Source organism: Anticarsia gemmatalis, chromosome 21 (assembly GCF_050436995.1).
Source record: "Anticarsia gemmatalis isolate Benzon Research Colony breed Stoneville strain chromosome 21, ilAntGemm2 primary, whole genome shotgun sequence".
Taxonomy (NCBI): domain Eukaryota; kingdom Metazoa; phylum Arthropoda; class Insecta; order Lepidoptera; family Erebidae; genus Anticarsia; species Anticarsia gemmatalis.
Genome location: NC_134765.1, coordinates 6,899,659 through 6,919,127, shown reverse-complemented (window position 1 = coordinate 6,919,127; position 19,469 = coordinate 6,899,659). Strand labels below are relative to the sequence as shown.

Genomic DNA, 19,469 nt, shown 5'->3' with positions numbered 1-19,469 from the left:
TGCTTTGAAATGAGAACTGGTTTATTTTAATGTATTTCAGTATTTTGAAACACATTATAGCGATTTCGGCAATTTCAAACGTGCTAACTAAGTCATGTCTTTTTATCGGAGTCTCTCGCTCGGACTTACACATTGTCACATTCCTATGATTATTTTGATTATAGTAATAATGTACGAGGCGCTAAAATGGCTTGTTTCTTGCAACGCTTGGGTAGGGATAGAGATTGACGGTCATGTGTAAAAAAAATACCGTTTCATAACAGTATAGAATCACTCTCCGTACGACCATATATTCATACGTATCATAACTACAAATGATAACTCACGTGTACGCTGGAGCTACAGCGGCATCGAAGAAACGCGACATCGGCGCCCGCGAGTTTCGATCCTGTGACGACATTGATTTTCCGTACGGCGAATGCACTACCTACCCACTTATGAAAAATTATAACTTTATTTAACATCACTAATCACTTCGAGCGCTAATTTTAGAAAAGCAATACACCCTTCCTAGTTACAAATGTCCCGTTGAATCCAAGGAAGACAACACATTCAACACAAACACTCACTACCCACCTAATAATGATAAACCATCAATAACACTATGGAATCCTTATCGCAGTAGGTAAAAATTTATTATTGAAATATCTCTACTACACAAAACAGTAACTATTACTATTTAATTGCACTAAAAACTAAAATAAAAACTATCAATAGGTCCTTTTTGCGTAAGGATAAATTAAATTTATAGTTTTAAGCGCGCGGTATGTACCGGTAAGTGTGTCAGCGCACAGGTTCGGGCGGCACTGACGGGATAGATCAAAGTACCTACATCAAACAGGCAGCGTCGCGTGCGCCACCCGCCAAATAACAGAGTTGCAAGGAAAGAGAGGCTTCATTGTAGTATAATTTTTTTCTCATTTTAGTTTCATTGATTCTAATATCATGATTCGTGAGCCCGGTAAACGAACATTATGTTATGGTTAATTACATTTAGGCTGTGAAAATTTGTTATTAAAGATAATTGTAAAAAATTGGGTAATTAATAATACAAATACATAGTTGTATTTTACAAAACAGTTTCCGATGTAACAATTTTTAACTATTGATACAAATATTTTAAAATAAGGGATTTTCATCACTTTTAAAGACTGAAAACAGAATATTAATGTACATTGCAACCATGGATCTTTTGTAAACCTTATACAATATACATGGTCTTTTTTGGTTTAAGGCGCTGTTTTATTACGAATTATTTAGAGTTCTTCACAATAATGTAATTCACAGAAACACCTCTCAAAGTCATCTAGTAATAAACACGAGATGCAATCACATCTAGGCTTCAAAAAGCGTTCAATGCACGATTTTAGCAAAAAAATACAAAAATTTCGTTATCAGTATACTTGCATGTATATACGAAGATCATGAGTTGTGCTTTCGCAATCTACCGACCGCACAGTCTCCTGCGGTGGATGTTTCCGACCCAGTTCCATTTCAGCTTTCTGGATTTGACACTTATTACAACGTGAACATGTGTCTTGGAGCGATATGAGATGTTACAGATACTGCTCTACAGTATCGGACATCTATTTAGACCATGAATTCTTAAAAAACATTTTTTGATTGTAATGAATGCGCAAAATGCGAAATGGTGGGTGTATGTATATTTTTTACTCTTTAAAGCTCAAACTACTGAACGATTTTTTGTGAAATTTGGTACACAGATAGTTTATCATCTAAATTAACACATAATTGCCTTCTCCTTTCTTCACGCAGACAAAATCGAAGGGCAAATACTACGGTTTTATAAATTCTGATTGTTCGAAAATGTTGTAGGTTTAAGGGTAGTGAAATAAAAAATAAAAGACTTCTATTTGTTTTCGTTTATTCCAATAACGACCTTGAATACTTAAACGTCTATGTAAGAAAGTTCCAAGCCAGCCTATTATACTTATAATATGACAATCTTCAGTCGCACACGCCTACCTTATCATTCGCCTTTACTTCAGATAATTAGGTACACATACTCTTTACTTACAGTACTTAAATCCAATATATCATACATTCACCTAAATATTATTAAAATAAAAAAAATGTCAAAGATTAAAATCATAAGTAAGGCGGTTCGTTGGTATTTCAAATGAAAGATTGTCTCAAAATAGTTATCGAAAAAACTGTTGGTCACTCGCGAGCAATGAATTATATTCAATCTTCTCCCTTTTACATTCTACTTCACAAAATAAACTTCCGAAATTCATTGCCGCGAGTGTACAAAACCAAAGAACACATTTGTAGAAGTACCTAATAGGTACAATATAAAATAGTATGACATTAAAATATAATGTTCGTACGGAACAAAAGGCACTTAATCGCTTAAAGTTGTAATTTAAAATAAGTCATGAAATCAATAAATAAAAAAACGTTCTCTCTTCATAAAAGCACTTTTACATAGGACATTATTAATTTATGGCAGTGTTTCGTTTGTGGGTGAGCATTTTTGAAGGTAGTCTTAAAAAAATGTTCACCAACAATGCCTAAGTACGAGTAATTGATCAATAACGTTACATTTAACTTTTATATTGGAATGTAATCAATTTACTTTATACATCAATTCTTAACTATTTTTAGCGTAACTTAAAATACAATGCATCGTTTGTCATAGTCTGTTATTGGACTGTTTTCTTCGAGTTATGTGAAAGGATATAAAAAATTGACAATAAATTTACTATTTTGCTGTATCGCGATTCTTCATCACTATCGAGTATCGAGGGTTTGACATTTAAAATGAGCTGCAATAATAGTTTTGACGAGGCCCGCAAAAGGCGCTGATGATGTTTTCATTAAAAAACTTGATCGCTAGCCGGTGCTCGACAGTCGATAATGGTAGAGAATCGCGTTACTGATCACTTTGTTTTACTATTTAAAGTGCTCCATCAAACATCCAAACACAAATTATTTTTGTGTAATAAAAAAAAATCGGAAGTCAAATATCTGCCAAACTAGTGCATTATTGCCTTCGACAATACAAGAATGCATTACGTCTTGCACTATTTTTTATTACGTCACAAGTTGAAACTCAAAGAGAAATGTTGGAAATTATTTATTTTACTATTTACGTCAAATAATATACGACATACAATACGTACACAGCTTAATCGGGTATCAAAATTATAAAAAAATAATCCTACTTATTCTAATCACAAAACAACATGTCAAGAATTAACAGTAGAAATATGGCGAATGAAATCTTTACTAAAGCGTCAAATGCATGTCCCAATCTGTAGGCCAACATGCTGTCCAATCGATTGGGGCATGCATTCAACTGTTTTACAAGGGCATACAAAAATAGTCATTTAAATGTAAATAAAGTGTCTAATTTTCAAATCATTTTGCAACAGTAGTAATTTATTTTCCAATCAAATAAAAATATTTTCAATTATTATACCTATCTGAAATATCATAATCTTTGTTTTAATTGAAGACAATTTGCAATTATTGGTTGAAATAAATATTTTTCAAAATAGCTAACTTTTGGACTACTCAACACCGACAATTTTAGATAGCGAGTTAAATTTTTTATTGGTCGAAACAAAAATATTTTTACATACATATAGTTACCTATATAATATACTACGGTTACAGTAAGGTATATGTCACATTGAGAACATGTCCAAACAACGGTCTGATTACAGGATAATTTTTAATATTACAATTCGTTGATATGCATAATGATAAGACACCTTGTATATTCGCCTAATATTAACCATACAAAAGTTAATTTACTGAATATTAGTTCACACTCAATGTTAACCCATCAATGTACATATTTACAATTATAACTATTATATTTCGATTAAGACTTTCTTATATTTAGCCGAAACTAATATATAACATTTAAAAAACGCTTATTAAAAATAAAAAAATAATGTTGCCATACTCACACCGTACTGTGTGACAAATAAAAAAATACACTAAGTTTGTTGTTTTACAAAATATGATCACAAAAGAACAAAAAACATCTATAATATGAGGCCATTGTAACGGTACAAATGCTTTTCACAAATAAAATATGACTTAAAATAATTTTCATCCACATAATGGCACTTCGCTATTCAATAATTAAGGTAGGAACCATCTTTCGAGTCTGCCCGTGTTTCAAAAACATAAACTCGAATTAAAAACAAATTGAACATTTTTGTTATTTCTTGGACTTGAAACAGTTGTCGTTTTTTTTATAAAGTGTTTTTGAGAAAATAATGGGCGACTACAAGATGAATAGTTCCCGTACCGTTTGACTATGCTAAAGGGAACCTATTGTAATATAAAACTAAATGGATAATACGTATAAAAGTCTTACATACAATTGTATTCTTACACTTGTCACTCAAAGTCATGTCCTAAACTTTTTATATTAAAATTACATACAAGAAATAATTTAGGCGTATCTACAACGATGCCTAACGTTACATCAGTCATTTTCTTAAAAACCCTTTAACATTTAAATGTGATTTCTATATAATAATGCGTTATCTAAAACACGCAACTTTACTAGAAACGTTCCACCATTTATTTATTTATGAATCCAGTTATACCTTACATTATCAGTTATTTTAACCCACTTTTGAAATGTATTTTACTTATTCCGCATAATACTGTCAACTTTTGAAAATAATTTGACACGCAGTGTGAATTAAATGTAAAGAACTTCAAAAGTATAAAAACAATAAAATGTCAACATTTTCAGTACATAAATTGACTTAGCAATAGCTGCAATGTATAAAATCATTGGCTTTTAGTACTTAAATACAAAATTAGTTGTTTTAGTTCATAAGAAAATCAATGTTACTAGCTGCCATTAATAACATGAATAACTTGTAAAAATATAAACTTTTACGTAGTAATTAGCATCACGGGCCGATGACTAAACGTATTTTATTACGAGTACAAACTTTAAAAAGTTACGTAGCAATAATAAAACGCGAACGTCACAGCTGTCATCTGTCATAGTTGCCGCCATTTTGCAAGTGTCAAATGAGTCGTTATTCGAAAATCGATCGATAAAAACACTTATCACAGGATTTAAAATAAAATGGAACGGTTTTCGCGGTGGGGTTTTGTCACTGTCACTGAATAAGGCATCTCGAATGTTGGTCTTGATCACATCACGTTGGCCTAGGCCGTACAGTCAGGGGATGGCTACACGAGCCAGGCGTGGCGCTAGCACCAGGATTCTTCGTGGGGCCGCTCATCATCCGAGTCGCCGTACATGTCCGCGAGCTTGCGGAACCGAGGACCGAATGTGGATAGGTAGTTGAACTTTAAGTCGCCGTCGTCCGTACCTATGATGAAACAAAAAATATGTAAAAAACGTAGTAAAATAACTAATGAAAAAATAAATAAAAAAGGACCTCATGACCTCATGATGAAAGCAAAATTATTGTTGCAAAAAGTAAATGGATTAATAACAACAAAGTTTCAACATAAAACTGGTTGATAAACTATTTACTAGAACTAATAAAATGTTAATAAGCCCTTTGAGTGTTGCCATACCTGGCAGAGTACACAATACATTGTTTCACACATTTTTTTTATATGATACGAGGTCTTAAAAATAATAAAAAAAAGATTTTAAATATTTAGTACTTACAGCTAGCTAACGAAGACAACGAGCCACTAGTATTGCCGTCTCCCTCGTACGCGTAATGACGCACGTCATCGTACGGCGTGATATCCGGGTCCCGGTCAAGAACCGACTTCTTGTCGTCCAGGAAACCGGATATATCCGGCGCTGCTCCTACCAAACCTACGTGAAACAAAAAGTAAAATTAAGAAAATGTAAGTTTTTGGCCGGCATTTGACCACCAAGGCACAGTTTAATGTTTCTGAGAGGAGTCAATACACATTTTTAAGAAGAACCGGGCTTTAAAATAGTGTTATTTAATGATTGCCCCGCAAATAATTCCAAAGATAAAGCTTAAAAAATCAATTTGGAAAAATGCCCAGAAATCTATTTGGACCAAATGTTATGTAATGGGATCAACACCAATTTCATCTATCCAGATTTTTTCAGCGATCGGTATACATGATTTTTATGTTTGTAAAAGCACAAAAATATTAATTATATTGATCAACTAGTATCTATTGTTTGTTTAATATAAGTAGAAGCAATCCTCAAGAGAAATCAGTGAGCAAATTGAGTTTCAAAATAACAATTAAAATATTAATCGTAAAACGTTTGGAAATTATGAGTTTGGAATATCAATTAAAGAGTTAAACTGTTTTATAATTACTCTCAGTATGTTATTACGGCTTATGAAGCCATTATAGACATGCTAGTAACAAAGTAATCGATGTCAAGTCACCTTGAACAGTGAAGGGTTACTTAGGTCATGTCAAATTAGGTGCTTGTACGAAATGTGCGTCATGTATTTTGTTTAGACTAAATGATGTATTGGATTTTAAAAGAGCTATGTATATTGCGAATAAATAGAACAGCATATTCGAAATTTTAAGCATACATATTCTATTTATCTAAATCGCGTATAACTAAAACCATATGAAATTCGATACATTATTGTCAGAAATTGCATTTATCTCGTTCTGTTTAGAAAGGATACATCAAGTCTTTATTCTTATTGGTATGTACATTGTAGTACAAAAAAATCCTCAAAGGAAAACATAAATGGCTCAATTCTTCCGAAAAATATTAAACAAACATCGCTATCTTTATAGACATCATAATACAAAAGCGAAGCCTTAATATGATGAAAATAGGCCTTGAATGTACGAGAATATCTCTTGAAAAACCCTGGAAGCCCCTAATAACATCCGATTGAACTATTTTCATAATCAATAGAGATCCGTTGGTAATAAAGCTGTCCTCGATGGCATCAGATAGCAGCCGGTACTTTATCGCCATCTCGTTTTTTCAATAACGATCCCCATTGACCCAAAAGAGACAACTTGAAAAATGACTTCTTGTCCTTATTACGTACTTTATTTTTTAGTATTTGCGCCTGACAGAAATTGATATTGGATCCCCAAGTTGGTGTGGTGAAATGTCTTTATAAATTAGGGGCATTTTGTTATTTTTAGACGTCTTGTTAGATGTAAACTAGAAAGTTTATGTTATCATCAGAACTAATACACTTCAAACGGCAATTCTTCGTGTATATTTATTTTATGTTGGAACAACATTAATTACAACTATTTAGTAGCATAAGAAACTGTTTCATGCGCGTAATCAGCGCACTGTCTCTCAAAAGCGTTTAATTATTTACACTTCGTATCGAAGAGGCTCACAGAAACATCAAACATCACATACTTACACCATTTTATCTAAATCTGTGTATTGAAATAATTTTCATCAACGTCTGTAGATAAGTACAAATTCTTCACCACTGATTTGATATAACTTAAATAACTCCTTAAACCCATTCACCAATCTAAGTACAAAACAACAAAAGCAGGGACACTTACAAGACTCACCTCGGCTCTGCATGAACGTGTCAGTATCGGGCAGCGGGCCGTCATACATCTGCCGCAGCACGTGGAGGTCGTAGCCGGCGTCGCCCTCGCCGCCGCCCTCGTCTTCGTACGCGATGATGTTTTCTCTGATGTCGTCTAATTCCTTCTCGGCCCACGCGTCCGCTCTTCGTCTATGGACTACTACTGCTAGGAGGAGAACTGAAGGAAAAATATGATTAGTATTCTGAAATGTTGGTTATACTAGTCGGTTGAGAATAAAAATCATAAATATACTAGCTGACCCGCCAAACGTTGTTTTGCTATACAAATAAAAAAAGAATTGTGGGGTATGAAAAATAGATGTTGGCCGATTCTCAGACCTACAATATGCTCACAAAATTTCATGAGAATCGGTCAAGCCGTTGCGAAGGAGTACGGTAACTAAAATTGTAAAATGGAAATTTTATATATAAGATTTTATAACGTCGTCATCATCACCTGTTTGTTATACTCGAAGGTGGAAAGAGTAGAGTTGTTTTAATAGACCCGCGTGTAGCTATTTTTAACCGACTTCAAAAAAGAGGAGAAGTTTTCTCTATTCCATATTCTATGCTTTTTTTATGTTTGCTTGCTTGGATAACTTCGTCGTTTACGAACCGATTTTGATGATTAGAATCATATATCATTTTATTGAATTTGAAATAGTCAAAGTAAGCTCTTTATAATAAAACCTTTTTCAGTATTACTTACTCTGTGAAGTTCTAAATAAAACGCAAACCTTTCAGATACTGTATCAATATAACCAATAAAGGCTATCAATAAGAATGTCCGTCACAAATACTAGGCCTGACACGAGAGCCCTAAACTCGCGCGCCTCACTTTATTATGATTGACGTTATAAAATAACTTTTTCAGTTCAGAATTCGAAATTTTACCATACTTCGCAACTAAGGTAATATTTTTTCATATTTAATATTATATCAGTCTAGCTTTTCTTCCAACTATGTTAAAGTCGACTTCCAGTCTTACCGGGTGCAGCTGAAAACCAATGTTTTACACGGAGCGACTGCCTATCGGATCTACCAGCTACCTGGGTTATAACAGGATACCCGTCGGTAAGACTGGTTGTCAGACTTTCAAGCTTCTGAACGTGCCTTTCGCAACACGGAGGAACACGATAGGTATAAGATGGTCATCCATCCACAGAACAACCTCGGCAAGAATAGCTTAACCTCAGAGATCGATCCGCGCTGCTGTTGTTAACTAAGCCACGAGCTCCTATTTTTTTTAATAATTAATAAGTCCTGGTATAAAAATAATGAAACTATTCTTACTTCGCAACATCACGGCTATTCTGTAATCTTTCAACTTTCATTAACTAGAAAAGCACTTTGAAAGCGACTCGGAAAAGTAAATATACTTTTAGAAATATTCAAGCTGTGCCTCGCTTTAATTCATTGACTTATTTTTTACATAATAGGCTGTTTTTTACAGGAATAAAATGGACTGTTGATAATAAAACTAGGCCTCTAAGTAACTACAGGTTTAAACTATTACATTTTAAGAGATTTAACCTTAGTCTTACGCACACATTTTCAAAGATTATTTTACAATTTGAATTGATAAATTTTTACTGTCTATTAATTCATGATAAATTGAAGACCTACGTACTCTCTATGGTAGAATATTCAGTAAACAATTTAAAAAAAGTGACCTTAAAATACTAATTATTAGTTTCGATGTCAGGACATCTCGTAATCAAATGAATTAGGTAAAATATACAATAACAGTCAGCCTGGGACCACGGCGAGTGCAACCTGCGCCGAAACGTTAGGCATTTTAAGGTAAAATGCGTGTTCGCGTTAATTCCCGTATTCTATTATACATTATACATTAAACATGCAACGCGAGAGTTTAAAAGTTATGATATACAATAACTTACTTGCTAATATGACAATGCAGACAAGTATTGCGACGAGGAAGTTGGTATCAATGCCGAAGGTGACTGCTGTGAACATGGAACGTTGGCAGCTAGGGTCTGCGTTCCTGTGTAGTGACGGTTCTCCCAGGTTGTACATCTGTTGGAGAAAATGAATTGTGAGCAGATGCAAGTAATGAAATTGCGCCTCATGTCTACGTCACACATAGTTGTGCCTTGAGTGCCTTATGTATGTCTACATCACACATAAACAGTTGAGAAGTATTAACACTTCGTCCATAATTTAATCCCAGAGAGGCGATTTTCTACAACCATCAGGCGGTATCGAGTGATATCGTTTTGCAGCTTTCCGAATCAATATATAATATTAATTAAGAAAGTACTGCCATAAACGAATAAACGGAATTATTATCTAAGTATAAATAAATCTAAAGTTGATACTTACGAAATCATTATAAGTAAAGTTACTGATGCAGCCGACGAAGTTCTGATTGGTGGGCACGTGTTTCCAGCCGAAGGTCCTCGCTAGATTCTGTAGGTCTATGCTCGCACCACCCAGTTGGAGGGGACCGTTTACTGTTGGACAAACAAACAAAAAATAAATATCGAATTCGAATAGAAAAAGAGAAAATAAAGGAGGAAACGTAATATACTACTATAAAGAATAACTATTGCATTACAAAGTTATTTTACGAAAACATTGTAAGTTGTATTATTGCAGCAGAGCTTAAATTGACTCTTGCGATGTGATCAATTTTACACTACTATGAGTAATGACCACTAGTAAGACAGAAGACCTTAAGCAAAATCTTCACATTGCAATCAAAAGTTAACGTTGAATATATTGATTTTTTAAACTAACTCATGAAACATTGAGTGTTGAAGTCCGAAATTGAATGGGATGAAAATATATTATTCTACTTTAGTCCTAAACAACTTTTAACAACATTTACTTTCGTCATTTCAATGACAAGTTTAGAAACATTTTAAACTAGATTTTGTCAAGTACTTTCAAGTAGTAATAAAATCGTGTTATGTTAAATTCATTTAGTTGGAACCTAGTATGTAAACAAGTAAAAACAAATTTAAAAATTAACGTTTAAAATTGATTAAGTTCACTGAATAACGAGGATTAGTCAAACTTTTTTTAAGTATTCAAGGTTACTTAAACGGCTAAAAGAAAAAATACACAGGTAAAATTTCGATAAAAATCTACTGTCATCAACGGATCGACCTACGACCCGCTAATGATTTTGCCCGAACGGTGGGCAGAAAAAAAATCGATCCGATCTATCCGTTGCCTATTAACTTATCACAGTTTACTCTAAACAGTCGTAACTTCACCAAAAAAACATCACTATATTCAAGCGAAATTCACCCTTAAAACAATAAAAACAAAAGCTATATCAAAACTTACCATTCAAGATCTCCCTCGGTCCAGTCGGCGCCGCTAAACTCATACAAGTGGACAGCTTGCATCTATCCACGAACATTTCAATGCTACTTCTCATGAGCACGATCTCAATGAGATGAGGTTTGCCGTCAGCTACTTGGACCACACTGTTGTTGAGACGAGTGGTGCCTGTGCCGTAGTTCACCAGTAACACTGGGAAACCTTCCACCAGTTCCAATGACATGAAATCTGTTGACAAAATTAGGAATTAGTGGGCCATTTAATATTTTTGTGATGTGCCCTATATATCAGTCTGTTATTGCTAGCCAAAGAATTTAGTAAATGTAAAAATAAACAATAGAAACAGCGCAAATGTGCTTGAAACTGACCAAAAATTTACTCTAGATTGGGCTAGCTATACTATGTCCCGTTTCATTCGGAGTAATGACTAAACAATATACAATAATGCGCTCTATGCTGACAAAAAAGTTAAAATCCAATTAAAACGATGTAAAAGTTTAGTTTTAGGTAAGAAAATGATAATTTCTAAAAAGTATGACTTATTCTATAATAAAAATATCCGACGGCATTCCTAGCTGTTATACCTCTCATATGAACTTACTATACAAATAAAATAAGTCGTAAGCGTCGCTAAAGCTTTCGAAAGAAACACAAAGTTGTAATTATTCAGAATAACAATCAATATAATAATGTTTTCCACAACAACGGATGGTGTATTCATTATGGATAAACTAGGTGTATTGGGCATAGGGTTGCCACCTTATGCGATTGTTAAGGAATGATTTTAAACTAAAAAGTTCTTCTAGTTTCACTATTTAATTGTATTTGACACATGTCATCAGGTTAATCTAAGTTATAGTTAAGTTAAATTATATTTTAAAGGTTAAGTATCGATTCCTTTAAATGTTGTTATAAACAAGCTTTGAAAATAGTACATAAAAAACACAATTAATACTCCAATATTATATACATATAAGTAACATAAATGCCAGACATAACCGTTACATTTGAAGAATTTAAAATAAGCTAGTATGAATTCTGGTTAACATCCAGACAAAATACTCAAATGTTATTAAGAATGACTTTCAAACTCGAGAACCCTTTGATAGACAAGACACCCCTAAAATAGGGTGAAAATAATTACATAACAAAGGTAAGTAGGTAGGCACCTATCACGCGATAGTTGCTTTCATAAATCATAACGCCACGGCTGTCAGTCATTACGTGATCATTAAAAAATCATTACAGCCTTAACATTCAACTGTAGGCCCACTATGATTTTGGGAATCGTTCTTGATAGAGGTGAATGGAAGATTTTTTTATCATGATTTTGTTATATTTTGGGATTATAAATTCACGATAAGTATGTTTTACTGGACATACCATTTTAAAATGACTTCTAATGTAATCAAAGAGTTCTGTACCGCGATTATCTACCACTATCGACTACCGCCAACCGGCTAGCTATCGAAAAAAAATGTACGACAGCCAGTTCAGTGCCTTTAGCGTTCCAGAAAATATTTTGCACTACATTTTAAATGTCAAACCCTCGATACTTAAAAGTACAGAATCGCGCTACTGTTTTACTGCAATTCCGCTGCAAACTGTTTATTCTGTCAATACTACAAATAGGATTTTCATAAAGTCTCTCATAACTCAGATGGAAAGGCGACGAGCTTACGGACGCACCTACCAACTATCAAAACAAAAAATCCACAATGATCCTTAAATCATGGTCACTCCAAAGCCCGATAAAGCCACGTTAACCACAAGGACATACGTCACATTCCCAAGAATGCAAATGTCGCATTCTGATTGGCTGCTTTCATCGCCGTCACGTGACAACGCGCTGTGATTGGCTACGAGAATAGAGGGACAATTTTTTCGGTCTGAATGTGAAGGAAATCATTATTCAAGTAGTTACGGCAATCTTGTGTGACATGTTCATTGTTAGTTGATGTACTTTGTAGTTAGTGGCAGGTTTGTGAACTTTGCTGCTTGTTTATGCAGTTCGTTTTACGTATGACGACTTTTTACTATAAAATATGGTTTTAGTTCAGTTTTAGTTTAATAATGCCTTTGCAACTATTGTCAACCAAAGACTGTTATCAATATGGATATATTTTAGTCCTATTATTGTGCCACTGCTGGGTATAGGCCTCCTCTAGGAATGAAAGACGGGTTTTTCCTTGTGCCTCTCACGTTAGATTAGTGCGAGTTGAGGGACTTTTATTTCTTCCAAAAACTGTTTTTAAGAAGCCAGCAATCATGAAAAATATTTTACAATGTCACAATTAAATAAAACTTTCGAATAAATACAATTTCAAAAAACAATTATAGCGACAAGTAAAAAGTTAAAGCTAAGTAATGAACAAAGCATACTCGACGCCTACTTAAAGAAATCCTCCCAACTTGTTAAGTCTAGCCTAAGTTGTAAAACATTAATGTTTTTCTTTTACTTTTCTTTAACTCCAATTAGTAATACTATCAAAGAAACAAAAAACTTAAATTGAGTTAAGTTTTTAACCAATTTTGTGAAATAACTATTATTTAAAAACGTTTTGTTTGCGTGATTACTCAAAAATAAAGTTCACGATTACTTTTGTAAGCTGTCTCAATTTAGATGTCTCGATTTTGTTTTTATTGGAATCATTTTTGTACAAAATTGGTCATGAGCATGGCCCAGTAATTACTAAGCCTACGCGATTTGCTTTTACCACGTATTTATTCAGAAAAGATATCATGATAACTCTGTTTCTTATTAACGACTCCTTACTAAATAAGTTAATCAAAAATCTTTGTCAACTGCCTAAAATAAAAGATTTGTTGTCACCCAAAAAAAAAACAGTCAAATAAAAATCAAGCAATGTTTCCTCTATAAATTAATATCAAAACTAACAAAAACTAAGAACCAGTTATCAGTAATGATTCCAAAGTTAGCACTATTAAGATATTCCTTGAAGTATGTTTCTCGGTAAACGTCCACAAGGGAGGGAAGTGAGTTGACAGAAATTAACCGTTCCCAACAAGCACTGGGTGATGTGGACACACCACTTAACTAGATTGCCAATTTGGCACTCGCCCGTATATATTTGCTGCCGTAGAAATACATTGCGAAGAAAACTAATTTAAACGACCTTATTAACTTAGATTTGAAATTTAACTAAATATATTAGGTTATTTTGGGTAACGGGATTTAGAAATTTTGCTCGATTTGATTAAGTTTCTCGTTTGGTTGAAAAATTAAACTTATTTTTGGAGATACCTTATAAGCAATTTAGTATAATTTATTTTTGAAGTATACATTTAGGTTAACTATAAATATCACAGTAAACTCTTTCAGGTTCCCAAAAAAGATAGAGCGTTAATACGTAAATATAAAAATCAATTAGTTCAACCCGGGACTAATAATTTCGAATCGCAATTTATACATTCATTATACATTCCGTTTTTCCAATTGCCCAAAACATTGATACTCTCTGAACCGTAATATACCCCAAATCGATTCCTATTAAGCCATTGCGATATTAAAATAACAATTTGGTTCAAAATGATACAAAATACAAGTTAAAATTATATAATCGCATCAGAAGGGTCCACGTTGACATTTTTCCTTTCTAATTGGAGAGCGACGAAATGACGCTGTTTCGAGGGCTACATAATTGGATTTTGATTTTAGAAACATATTTCATTTTTATGCATGAGTTTAGACGTTAAATGTTTTGCTAAGGGATTATGGGCTTTATGTATATTGGTATTTTGCTGTTCCGCGATCAAAGTAAAACGAATTGGGCTTTAGGATTTTTTATGAATAGAATATGAGTTACTGTGTTATTGGTCCTTTATAAAAATGCAAAACAAACTAGTGGTAGCTTTTATTTAGGATTTCCTAAATAAAAAACCCGGTAACTCTTTGGAATTTAAGATAGCACACATACAGGATCTAGCTTTGTCTAATATTTTTGTATGTAGCATATCATATAGAAAACTAAAAGAACAGCTTGAAGTAATGGTTGAACAAGTTCGTTTTCTTTAAAAGTGCTGTTATATTCTTACCTTGCACTTCAAGAAGAGGATTATGCTTCAAAGGTCCCAGGTAAAAGATGAGACTGTTGCTGGAGTGTGACGTCACAGTCAATGTCACGTGACCTTCCTGGCAAGCTGGTGGTGCCGCGTACATAGCCCAGCCGTCGCCATGGAAACCGATGGATGTCTGCTCGCAGTGCGGCCCGGAGAGACCTTCGGGACACTCGCATTTGTCCGCGAATGGAGTTCCTAGGGACAAATAAATGAATTAATTCCTGCGCGTAATTCGGCTCAATTATTAAAAAAAAACAAGACTATGTTTGACTATGGCTCTTAAACTAACTCACAGCCAAATTTGGTGCAAATCAGTTCATTGGTTTAGTAATAAAATCGTAAAAACAGACAGACAACAATGTAGTAGGGAGAATGGTCCTTTTATCATTTTGCTTGTTATAATGTCATAAATGTGATTGAGTGAGAATGTAATTTAGAAACTTTGTGATAATAATCCGTCAAAATGTTAGTAGACAAGTTGTCACAAACTTTTATGGGCCCTAAACAAGGACATAGGCTGTAAACAGTCTGCTGAGTATAATTACAAGTTCCCGCAAAATGAGGAGCTAGTTTTAATAGACAATTTAGTGAAGAATGGAGTAAGAACAGGAGGTTTTTTGGCTTCAGTTTGAAAGGAAGCATTTTGTTACTTGTGAGAAATTGCACCTCAACGGAACAATAGTGTAACTACCAAACTAAAATTAAAAGCCTTATATTAACTAAAAGGCTTAAATTGGCTAGTTTAGAGTGATAAAAAATAGGCATATCAAGAATCACATGACATGGCCGCCACCTGTGGTAATTGCCGATTTGCCTCTACATTTTCTTTCTTTGTTCTTTTTTTTCATCTTTCTCCCCCACAACCACAGAAACTATAGACTTTAATTTGTATAAAACTAAATCTAAGTCTAACTATGTCTCAGAACTAAGTACAAACAATCTTAAAAATGATTTTTCAACCAACTTACCTCCATTCAAACAAACGAGAGGTTCCACCACATCACACGTGCATTCAGACTCCACCCTGGCAGATACTCCTACAAAACTAGTAGTATTGGTGTACACAGATAATGGCACGTTGTTCTTCATCAGCACGTTACGGCACGCGTCCTCACATTGCTCCTTCTCTATCAGACACTCGTCGATCTTCACCATGTAGATCTTGGATTGGAGTTCTTCTTCGAGCTGCAGAAGAAAAGTGGGATTAAGAAGAATTCTAGGTTATCAATGAGCAATTTTAAAGGAAATTTAAAGAGCTTCATAATTTTGTAGTTCGTTTTTTTGCGATTTTATATAAGTATTCAAGAGTAAAGCACCCAAATTCGGCTAGTCGATTAAAAGGCATCATCAGAATTGCGACTTAAATGTGCCATGAGCGGCTTATTCATTTTGATTCAATGGTTAAATGCCACAAATTGACCATTAAAAAGTTCAAATAAAGAGAATTGAATAGGCATACATTCATATACAAAATATTCAGAAAAATTAACAAACCTTTTCTTGTATTCCGATGACCATGCTGTCCAATTTCTCCGGCGGGTAATAAGGCGATCCGTGTGCGGAAAACCGCACATCAAGGAACACATCCTTCACAGTCGTCTTCGTAAAAACGGTAAACACATCTACATTGTCCATCGACGTGTTGTACAACCGAGCGAGAGTCCGATGCAACTTGTCCTTTTTACTCGTACCCTGTTAGAAAGAGAGGTCGTTTAGAGCGTGGTACGGGTACACATGAGATAGATATCGGTCGGATGAGTAATGTTCTGAATACTTATGTCGGGGTAATTTGCGTGAATTAGGGAAAGAAAGTCTTTTGAGGAAATGTACGCTTTAAGATGGGCCTTTTACATGAGAATAAGAATGAGTATTAGTTATATCCTGTCTTGTTAGGTTTGAAATATTATGAAGACTGGCAAAGAAAAACTTATAATCAAAATATTTAAGGATTCTTTTGTGCCTATATTTCGGAAAGTTTTCATTCAATTCTGACGGCAAATATAGGTCGTTCTCATTCAATGTATTTTGCCACACCCATTCATCGCATCATACAATTGCAACATTCCAGAAATAGTTAAAGCTACAATGTTACTACGGCCAATTACTCGCGAACCGGCAACTCGTTAACTAAGCCCAATGAATCCCAAGTCCGTCAGCATAATTTGGGCCAAGGTCGGGATAAACAGCGCGACTTGGGCACTAAACACTGTGGCCACTTAGTGCGCAAGTTTCAACGGTCTTTATTAACACACACATACACGGGCGGGTAGTTTGACAATATTATTACGCGTTTATTTCTATGAAGAGAGTGAGAACATTTATTATGATGTGAAATTTCCCATGAAACGTGCATGCTTATCCGGTGTGTGTACAATATATTAAGATTGTTGAGACGTCACCGTTTACTTAAAGAAATTAAATATTGTTTTGCAATATTCTATGATGCCCGTTGTCGGTACTTAAAGCAGTATCTTAGTGCAACGGGTGCAACTGCCAAAACTAACTTTTATTAACATTCGATTATATCATATTAATACAAAACATTATTTTTATAAGCAGTAGACCAATAGTGCTAGCAGCTAACTTCATTTCAATTCAAGCAAATCAAATGAGACTTGACATAATACATTTTAGATTAAACTGATATAAAACTAAGTTGGACTGAAAACTATTCTTGACGAAATTACTTTAGGAAAATAATCGAAAAGAGATTTTTCGCCTACGAAATTAAACCGTTGTCTACCAAAAGTCGGTCGTCTGCCTAATTTCTAAGGAAATTTTTGATTCATCAATCTTCTCCAAAAATATGTAGATTGAAATTAATAGAGCGTTGAAGACAATGAGTAAGCAAGCCTTTTAGAAACCTTTGATTAGCTAACTAAGGAGTTCTTATAATGAACGTGCGAAAGTAATTTTAAGTTGCTTTTTTGCAATTAAGCGTTTCTAGTGAAATTCTTTTTTGGATTTTGCGTGATTATAATGAGATGAATGGGTTACCTTATTGGTTTTATATATATATACGAAATAGAGTGGATAATACTATCCCCTACACTTCGAAAACTTAGTATAAAGCCTTGACATACACGATTTATCTAGATTTTTGTAAATACTTCTGTTTGTAGCGATTCTGAACCATCTCATGTTGATATTTCCAACAAAACAACAAAACATCACCTTTTCAAAAACGTAAAAAGAACTCATTTTAAAACTGAAGTACTAAACTAAAGATATTTTCGCTTACACAACCTACAAGTAACAAGAAAGTTTTCAAACAATTTCAAGAGGGAAATGTTTTAAATATATTGTGGTGTTTGTCCGATGAACGTCGGAGTAAACACAGCATGTCCGTCCGTACGTCCGTGATGCTGTACATAAGTGCCATTCTCCTGGCTTCTCTTTATACTAAGTAAACTGTACTGGTGCTTGAGAATAATAGCTGATCCGTGACTTTTCTTGCATGGAATATTTCTTGTATCTGTTTATTTAATGCTCGGTTTGTGCTATTTTTTTGTTAGCTATTGTAGTGCAGGTTTAGTTTCATATTAAATTATAATGTTGGATGTTAAGTGTCGTTTTACTTACATATTTAATAGGTTAAATAAAACTGTCTAAATAATTTTGTTCTGTATTTATGGGACTGGCTAAGCTCGTAGTTTTAATAAAGACTAAACAGTAAAGTAATTTGTTTAGATTTTTAACGTTTGTTTTGCTTTTTGCGGAATTTATGTGTATTTTAAGCCATTATAATAAAATAATGCGTCACCCAAAAACATATTTACAGGATAATAAATCTTAAAAATCTCGACAAAAGCTTTTCGTAAAAGAAAAAAGCATTCAACCATCCATCCATTAAAATCAGCTTCTTAAGAAATGGTTTCTTGGAAATTACGTAATTTCAACGACATATCTCACACACTCATACATTTTATTTCTAAAAGTTTATATGTCACTTACATCCATCTCAGGAACAATGAACTCTTCGGCAGTGATGTTCACAAAACGTATAGACCCTGACTTGTCCACGGCTTCCTCAGGGATCTCCTTGATGGTCACGTTCACCGTCGCTTCCACCCAGTGGAACGGTACTATAGGCTCGTTTTCTTCTGTCACCTATACAAAATATAAAATTGTTTTAATATATCCAGCAGTTATCATCTTAAAAAGTTTTAAGTTCTGCTCTACAATTTTCAAAGACGAGTTCTAAAGAGCATTAGAAAGAGATAGCACTATACATATTGTACAGCACCGACTCTTTCTCATAGTAGAACGCGGATCGGTTAAGCACATTGTGCTCCTACAAAGCCGTCTTCTGAAAAGCATTAGAAAGAGATAGCGCCATACATATTCTATAGCACCATCTCTTTCCCATAGTAGAACGCGGATCGGTTAAGCACATTGTGCTTGGAAATAAAATACTATCTCCTCAATTACAGTAGAAAATGTTTCGCTTCAGCACATTAAACTGCTTAATAGTGTCTATAATAATATTTTTTAAACCTAAAAGCCTGTTTCACTGCTTATGGATAAATGCCGACAAACCTATACGTTACATCATTTTCAGTAAATAAA

General features: G+C 34.0%; 1 protein-coding gene across 4 annotated transcripts in view; it reads right to left on the bottom strand.

Moving 5' to 3' along the window:
• Nucleotides 1-1,868: 1,868 nt before the first annotated feature.
• The window catches only part of shg (DE-cadherin), a 225,246-nt gene continuing 207,645 nt past the window's right edge, over nucleotides 1,869-19,469 (bottom strand). For 2 of the 4 annotated variants that reach the window (XM_076128200.1, XM_076128202.1), the window contains 10 exons: nucleotides 18,855-19,010; nucleotides 16,395-16,592; nucleotides 15,869-16,085; nucleotides 14,877-15,095; nucleotides 10,824-11,048; nucleotides 9,852-9,982; nucleotides 9,410-9,545; nucleotides 7,480-7,686; nucleotides 5,648-5,803; nucleotides 1,869-5,339 (listed from right to left, as the gene is read on the bottom strand). In XM_076128200.1, coding sequence (XP_075984315.1) covers nucleotides 5,218-5,339; nucleotides 5,648-5,803; nucleotides 7,480-7,686; nucleotides 9,410-9,545; nucleotides 9,852-9,982; nucleotides 10,824-11,048; nucleotides 14,877-15,095; nucleotides 15,869-16,085; nucleotides 16,395-16,592; nucleotides 18,855-19,010 — 1,767 coding nt within the window. In that variant the 3' untranslated portion in view covers nucleotides 1,869-5,217. The remainder of the gene's footprint in view (nucleotides 5,340-5,647; nucleotides 5,804-7,479; nucleotides 7,687-9,409; nucleotides 9,546-9,851; nucleotides 9,983-10,823; nucleotides 11,049-14,876; nucleotides 15,096-15,868; nucleotides 16,086-16,394; nucleotides 16,593-18,854; nucleotides 19,011-19,469) is intronic. The other 2 variants (XM_076128201.1, XM_076128203.1) reach the window with 1 other exon arrangement.